This window comes from Gadus macrocephalus, chromosome 8 (assembly GCF_031168955.1).
Source record: "Gadus macrocephalus chromosome 8, ASM3116895v1".
In the NCBI taxonomy this organism is placed as follows: Eukaryota; Metazoa; Chordata; class Actinopteri; order Gadiformes; family Gadidae; genus Gadus; species Gadus macrocephalus.
The window spans coordinates 8,666,766-8,674,265 of NC_082389.1; the positions used below are offsets into that span (position 1 = coordinate 8,666,766).

The following is a 7,500-nucleotide window of genomic DNA, read 5'->3' on the forward strand; positions in this document are numbered from 1 at the left end:
TTATTAAGTGCAATTGGCTTTTAATTGAGCATAATGCACTCTGTCTCCAAACTTTCAATTCTGTTTGGCTAAGCTGCCCTTCAAAAAGATGGCAACAGCCGTTGCAAACTCAGCGTTTTCGATTCAAATATCCGTCGCCACGTTAATGATTTTTTTTTCTTGCGACTCTGAAGGAATGAAAGGCTTTTGATTTGAAAGCCTTATGACGGGCGGGGCTGTGTTTGCGGGGGAAATACCAGAAGGTCCTCCTCTCAGTGCTTCTGAATCCCTCAGACTGAGGGAGTAAATATCAGCTCTGATTACACCTGAGTGTCATCATGGCTCATGTTGAGTGTGGAAGGCAGAGGGTAATGCCCGGCCATAAGTAAACCTTTATCGATCTACTATAATCGAATGCCCTGCACGAGTGCCCAAGAGGGGTGTCTGAGAGTGTGTGTGTGTGTGTGTGTGTGTGTGTGTGTGTGTGTGTGTGTGTGTGTGTGTGTGTGTGTGTGTGTGTGTGTGTGTGTGTGTGTGTGTATGTGTGTGAGCTTTTGTTTGTGAGTTGGCATGTGTAGGCATGCTTGTGTATCTATATTTGTGTGGGGGGTGTGCACGCAGCGAATGTGTTTGTGCGTGTTTGTGTGTGCGCGTGCATATCCGTGTGTGCGCGTGTTTGAGTGTCTGGTTGGCCGTTTGTGCGCGCGTGTGTGTGTCGTTACACATCTGTCTGCTTGTTTGCGTGTGTGTGTGTGTGTGTGTGTGTGTGTGTGTGTGTGTGTGTGTGTGTGTGTGTGTGTGTGTGTGCATGGGAGTCTCTCAGCACCTCCTCCAGCCTTCTGGTTCACACCTCATGCTTTATACATTTCCCACCCCCATTGAGAACGCTTTCTTCATCAGCGTGACTACGCACCCACAGTCGTCATAGCTACATATAAATGAGCCTCCCCGATCGGGGGAAAATGAGCATCAATTGTTCATACGTGGTGGCGGTGACCGATCTACCTGCCATTTCCACTCCACGCTTAACTTATCATGCACGTCACCGCACCCCCCCCCCCCCCCCCCACACACCCCCACCCCCGCCCCCCCTCCCGCCAATTGATTATGCTCGCTTCGTGAGCCGGGTCGAGCTAACAGAACAAGTAATGACTGCAATTACGCAGGTGAACAAAGAAACCACAACGGAAGGCTTTTCACATGTTTATTCCATTGGTTTCGTTTGACTTTATTTACAGTGCGTGGGCTAATGTGCCCCAGCGGCTACGGCTACAACTATATTCACGCCGCGGCCAAACTGCTTTCGGTCAGGCTCCCATCTGGACCCTCCAAAAACGTAGCGTCCTGCCATCCCTCATTTTCTGCTTCCACACGTCTTACACAGAGAGATGGATGGAGCTCCCCCCCCCCCTGTAATTATCAAAGCCAGGTTTCCCCCCCACCCCTACACCACCCCTACACCACCACCACCAACTCCCCCACGTTCTTACTGAATTACAGAAGCTGCTCCTTTTGACTAATTGTGAGTGCGCGGCAAACAGGTGCTGGGGGCTGAGTAAGTGTATACCCACCCTAACCCCCACCTTGCACACAGCCCCACCACCACCTACACACCCACACACCCCCCATGATGTGCGCTACGGCGCATCGCCTCTCCGACCGATCGCGCCATCATCACCATCCTCATCGTCAGTGAACCCGTTTACTCTTCAGCAGGTGGAGGTGTGAGGTGCTAATCGTGCAGATGTGCGTGGCCTGTTCTAAACGTTCACTTTGTTCAGGCCAAGCACTCACGGTTCTGTTTGCTCCGCAGGGTCTGCCCGGCCCCCCCGGTGACAAAGGAGAGAACGGCGACGTCGGAGCGATGGTGAGTGCCGCCGCCGCTCTTTGTTTTCGTGTGTTTTCTTTCTGTGCCGTCGCGGCGGCGGTGCCGGAGAGCACTCCAGAGTTTGCAATTATGAAATTGAACACTGAACACTTAGTGCTACACTTCAGCATAAAATCAATGTTCTCTCAACGATCTTGCTAACCCTTTTATTTCGCCGGTCAAAATACAAAATATTAGTCTTTTGTAACGCTAGATTTACCCGATTTATAACATTGACTCGGGGTTGGCTGAATTTCTAACGGATGTCCTGAATTGGTCCCCCCATCTTTAGGGTCCACCCGGGCCCCCTGGCCCCAGAGGTCCCCAGGGGCCGAGCGGAGCCGACGTGAGTCTCGTGTTCATTCACCTCCTCCTTGTGTTACCATGACAACCCTGGGTTTTTTGGATTTAATGCAAATGTTTCAATTTAAAGTTCTCAAATAGAGGCATGTAAGTGTATACACTGTTTTTTTTACACTGTAATATACTACAAAATACCAGAAAGAAAAGCAGCGCTATGGTTAACAAATAACAAAAAGTTTTAATAGTATTGTTGCTTGCCCCATTGCTTGTGGGGGAATGAGACAATGGCCAAAAATGCACAGATTAGGGTCAACATTGTCTTTGTAGTTGCGTATGAATATTGAATATTGCTACACTTTAAAAAGCCTTTGAGTTTGGCGTTCTGAATTCTGAGCTGATTCTGAATTCCGAAGCCTGCGACACAGGCTTTGATTCTTTGATTCTCCTCCTCCTTTCTTTGAGCTTGTTACTGTAATAACAGAGGTGTTGTGTTTGGGTCTGTGTGTGTGTGTGTGTGTGTGTGTGTGTGTGTGTGTGTGTGTGTGTGTGTGTGTGTGTGTTTGTGTCTGTGTTTTCTCCACAGGGTGCACAAGGACCACCTGGTGGTATCGGTTCCATGGGAGGCAACGGAGAGAAGGTAACAGCCAACTTGTGGTTCCAGATGGCTTCGAGCCGGCCAGATTTCCTACGGTTTATTAATTAACTTGTGAACATATTCATGCCAATGCTAACTCTTTACCAACGTGTGAACTTGAGAAAGTGAGAGAATGTTTCAGTGATTGACTGTAGATGCTGCATGTATGTATGCTGCGGCTGACGGATTACCACTGAATAGGCGCAGACGGTTCTTCGGAGGCCGGGGTGATAACCTGTCACTCTGTCACATGTGATTTTCAACAGGGAGAGCACGGGGAGTCAGGCAACCCAGGACCCGCCGGAGAGCCCGGCATGGGGGTGAGTGCAGCGTGATGGACCGTCCGCGTTAAAAATATACCCCGAAGGATGCTTATATTATGACTTATCATGGGCTCTTTCATCAGCAATGATGCCAAAGACGCTTATTGAAAAGCATAAACTATGATCAAACATGTGAAAAAGGAAAAAAAAAAACATATCCCAGAAATGAAAAGTTGTATTCGCACTTAAAACCGGAAACAAAAACAGGGAGAATGGGAAACGAAAGCGTAAATGTAAGCCCATGCATCGTAGCCATGTACACAGACACAGGCTCGCACCCACTTTATGCTTGTTAATCCCTTAATCCACATAGTTTGTTTGATATTTATAAATCATCTTAAGGTCGCATTAGCTCAAGCAATGCACAAAACACTCAAATGTAGCACACTGCGGTTTCTACCGTTGGGTTCAATCTCTTAACGAGCTGAGCCACACTTTAATGCATAAGTGCACTAAAACCGCTGGCGTGCAATTTCCCCTCGTCCCACGAGAGATATTGTGGCAGTTTGTTTTTTAACTAATTCAAATCTTCGAGGGCAGCTAATTAGGCCGTGTTAATTATTTTGTCAGCTGAGCAATGGAGAGTGCTTCACCACCGGCTGCGGCAGCGCAATGTCACGTTGACGGGCAGCCACTGCCGTCACTACATGATTAGCCAGGCCACATTTAGACGGCACCAATCTAACATGCGTCAATAACGAACCAACCTGGAGACGAGTACGTCTCTATTTAGGGGAAAGCATTTCATTCTGGGTCCAAACAGACAAACAACACACCTGCTGGATGAGCGGATGCAGCAGGGAGAAGGCGTTCATTGTTTTTTGGTCGGATTATAAAGAATAATTGATTACCAGATGGCCTTATTTGTTTGCGTGTATTATTTATCTCGCTCCCCGGCACCTCCTGGAACGTGATGCGTTGAGTGGATTTAAAATCTCTCCTCCTAATTAGAGACTGGGAAGGAAGAGAGGGGGGACTCAAGAGCAAGTATTAATGTGTTGCCTCCTCGAGCTGTCCAGGAATAAGAAAAAACGTACCGCTGGTCCACAGTGGAGCCATCGATCAGGTCTGTTCTGAGCAGGCCCGTCGGGTAGGACCCAAGTATACCGGCTACCAGGGTTTATGGGGGGGGGGGGGGGGGGGTTTGACGGAGCTGTCCACTGGCTGTGTATCAGTCCATGGTGACGGATAGGCCCGTTGTCAGGTCGGGTTGCTATCTTTCGAGGAGTAAGTGCACACCGCTGGCATCGAGCGGGAAAAACAGCACCCTCGCTAACGGGTCGTCTAACGATCCCTTGTAAACTACCGGGCTTGTAATTACGCCCCAACCGCCCCCGGCGCGCAAGTTTGAACCTGTCTGCTGTTGTTTAATCCCGACGTCGGGACGAGCTAGGGGGTTTCATGGTTAGATCTTGATGCGGGGTGTGGAGAGTGTGGGTGTTTTGTTGATGTTTCGCCGTGGAAAGACTCGTAGAAGAAGGATCTGTCAAGTACCTGTTTTGTATTCACCTCCTACCTTTGGGCCATCAAAACAGACTTTATTCTTGCTGGTGTTCCTCATAAGGCTGCCCAAGCTCGAGGTAAAAAACCAAAATGCGTAGCGTTGACAACCCAGTTCGGCACACCTCTTGATACCACTCGGGTTTACGATGACAAAGTCACCTTCTTAAAGTCTTCCTCCTTGCTCTCTCGTCCCTCAGGGCCCCAGAGGAGAAACCGGCGAGAAAGGTGAATCCGGACCGCCTGGAGCCGCAGGCCCCGCTGGCGGTCGCGGCCCCTCCGGTGACGACGGCCCCAAGGGAAACCCTGTACGTCAGCCCCTGACACGACACACACCGTAGCCGGATTACACGGCCGGCTTATTGCCATGGAGACCCTGGAGACCCTGCGCGGAGCTGCTAATAGAACTGTCACTGACGCTATGACTCTTTGTCCGTGTGCAGGGGCCGGTCGGATTCCCCGGAGACCCAGGACCCCCCGGAGAGGCTGGTGTCGCTGTAAGTGCTTAATGGGGACTTTAATCAATCCGGGGTGAATGCATTGGGGTTTTTGGACACCTCGTTCAGGGGATAGCCTTTGTTTCATCCCTCCTGGGGTAGGCTATGCCTATAGATGAACAAGGAAAGGTCAAATGCATTTATCTATGTTTGTTTTTTTTATGTGGATGTTACATTTTATCTTTTCTATGAGATTACACTGAAGTGGTATTATGTGTAGTGAGCGTGTATTGGAAATATTATCACAATACCAAAACAAACTATAACTCATTGTACGTCAAAGTCATGCAGTCACGTTGTTCTTCTGTTCTGCCCAGGGATTGGACGGTTTAGGAGGAGACAAGGGAGATGACGGAGACGCCGGTCAACCTGTGAGTCTGCTGTTTTTAAAATTCATGCAAATCACGTGGAAAAGATCTAACACACAATGTATTATATATTTGACACTGCATCTTTGTTAAATCTGGTTTATGCATAACTACTGTAAAAGTGTGGCGTTTGTTCCAATTTAGGGACCTCCTGGTCCATCCGGGGAGGCAGGAGTACCAGGCCCACCTGGCAAACGGGTAAGTGCATGATGTATGAGACCCCCTCGTTGGATGTCTCACTTATGCTCCACTTCTCCGCAAACCAGTGTGGAGTAGGAAAATGGTTTCATCGTAATAAGAGATACAAAACAAGCACAATTTATTTTAACAACAGTATTTTATAAGCTCGTATTGGAAAAAAAACAAGTGTGTTCTTCCAGAGTAATGGCCTATTGTTATTTTTTACTTAGGAAGAGGTGGTCGTAATGTGGAAATAGCAGAGAGTGTGTCTTAAGTTTTGGAATGTAGTTGTTACTTTCAGCACTGTCATTGTTCAACATAACAGACGAATCAGACTGCAGCGCAAATAAATCCCCTACACACACACACACACACACACACACACACACACACACACACACACACACACACACACACACACCATTATTGAGCTCTTTTCTTTCCAACATTTGTTTACAATTGTCCATTCACCGTCATGATGTTTTATTGGTTTTTCCGAAGCAGCACACCAAAACACAAAGAACAAGACACAAGTACAAACTAAAGTTTGGCATGTGTTGCTCCGCAAGAGGGACAACTCCTTCTTATTCCAAGTCCATTCTGGTGTTGCATGGAGGACGGAAACACATTGGTATTCAGTGGAATACATGCTCAATCATGCCTCTCAACTTTACTGTATGGATTCAGCCAAGAGAGGCATAGCGGTTTATTCATCCTAGATTGCTTCTCTATTGCTCTTGCCTGCCAGCGGGGAAGAATATCAATATTGTGGGGTTAGCATATTTTGGACCGATCTCTAATATTCCCTGTGCTGTCATCCATCAGAAGTTATGAATGAATTAAACACATATTTGGTGTGGAATTAGCGGAGCATTAAAACAGCTCCTAAAACGGTGTCTTGCAACGGTGTTGTCCAAACGTCTAAACAGTGTGTGTACTCGGCGTACACTGTTTGGACAGCACCCTTAGTGGGCCTCATGGATGATCAACAGCAGCAGTAAATGTGAAATAAGTCTCAATACATTGAATGCCAGAAGCATACGATAGCAGAGAGGAGGCAGAGTACTGGGGACGACAGAGCTCAGTGCCAACTGCCAGGGGCTTCCTGTAACATTGGGAAAGTAACATTTCCATTCTATTTGCTAGATTAGCGTTTTCCTGGGCAATTCTGTGTCAGGAATTTCAAACAGCAGGGTTCATACTGTAGGTTGATCAGGCAATTAGAAGTTCAGTGTGCTTTGCACTTTTAAGCTCAGCATTTGTATTCCGCGGGCTGTGTGTTTCTACGTGACAAAGGCTGCAGAGCAAATTAGACCCCCATTTCATTCCATATTAATGGCCTTTGTTGATATATTTTTTATCCTCTCCATGCTAATTGCCGGGTTATTCTCCCCCCGATATCTCTTCTAAATTGGCTCAGAGTGGGTGGTCATTGATGCATAGGGATTGTTCGCTATCACACACACATTCATGCACGCACAAAAACACAGACACACACACTAACAAATGCACACGCAGAAAGCATGAGCACACGCAAGCAAGCACACACATACACACACAAAGCACACTCGGCACATACACAACTACATGGACACAATAATCCGCTAATGCATAAAAAACTGACCAGGTCTCTCTCTCTCTCTCTCTCTCTCTCTCTCTCTCTCTCTCTCTCTCTCTCTCTCTCTCTCTCTCTCTCTCTCTCTCTCTCTCTAAAGTTATACACGCACATCAACTCTCACTTGAGAATTCATACAACGGCACACACTCGTCATAATGCCGTAAACATAACCCACACAAGAGAGAGGGGAGACAGCATTCAGCCGACTGCATACCTACTGCATTCAGTCCA

The 7,500-nt window shown here is 47.6% G+C and overlaps 1 protein-coding gene across 1 annotated transcript in view; it reads left to right on the plus strand.

The window, feature by feature from the left end:
* The window catches only part of LOC132462834 (collagen alpha-1(XI) chain-like), a 64,907-nt gene that overhangs the window by 46,515 nt on the left and 10,892 nt on the right, over positions 1 to 7,500 (plus strand). The window contains exons 43-50 of the mRNA XM_060058594.1: positions 1,793 to 1,846; positions 2,139 to 2,192; positions 2,733 to 2,786; positions 3,050 to 3,103; positions 4,807 to 4,914; positions 5,050 to 5,103; positions 5,421 to 5,474; positions 5,616 to 5,669. Of these exons, the coding sequence (XP_059914577.1) occupies positions 1,793 to 1,846; positions 2,139 to 2,192; positions 2,733 to 2,786; positions 3,050 to 3,103; positions 4,807 to 4,914; positions 5,050 to 5,103; positions 5,421 to 5,474; positions 5,616 to 5,669 (486 nt within the window). The remainder of the gene's footprint in view (positions 1 to 1,792; positions 1,847 to 2,138; positions 2,193 to 2,732; positions 2,787 to 3,049; positions 3,104 to 4,806; positions 4,915 to 5,049; positions 5,104 to 5,420; positions 5,475 to 5,615; positions 5,670 to 7,500) is intronic.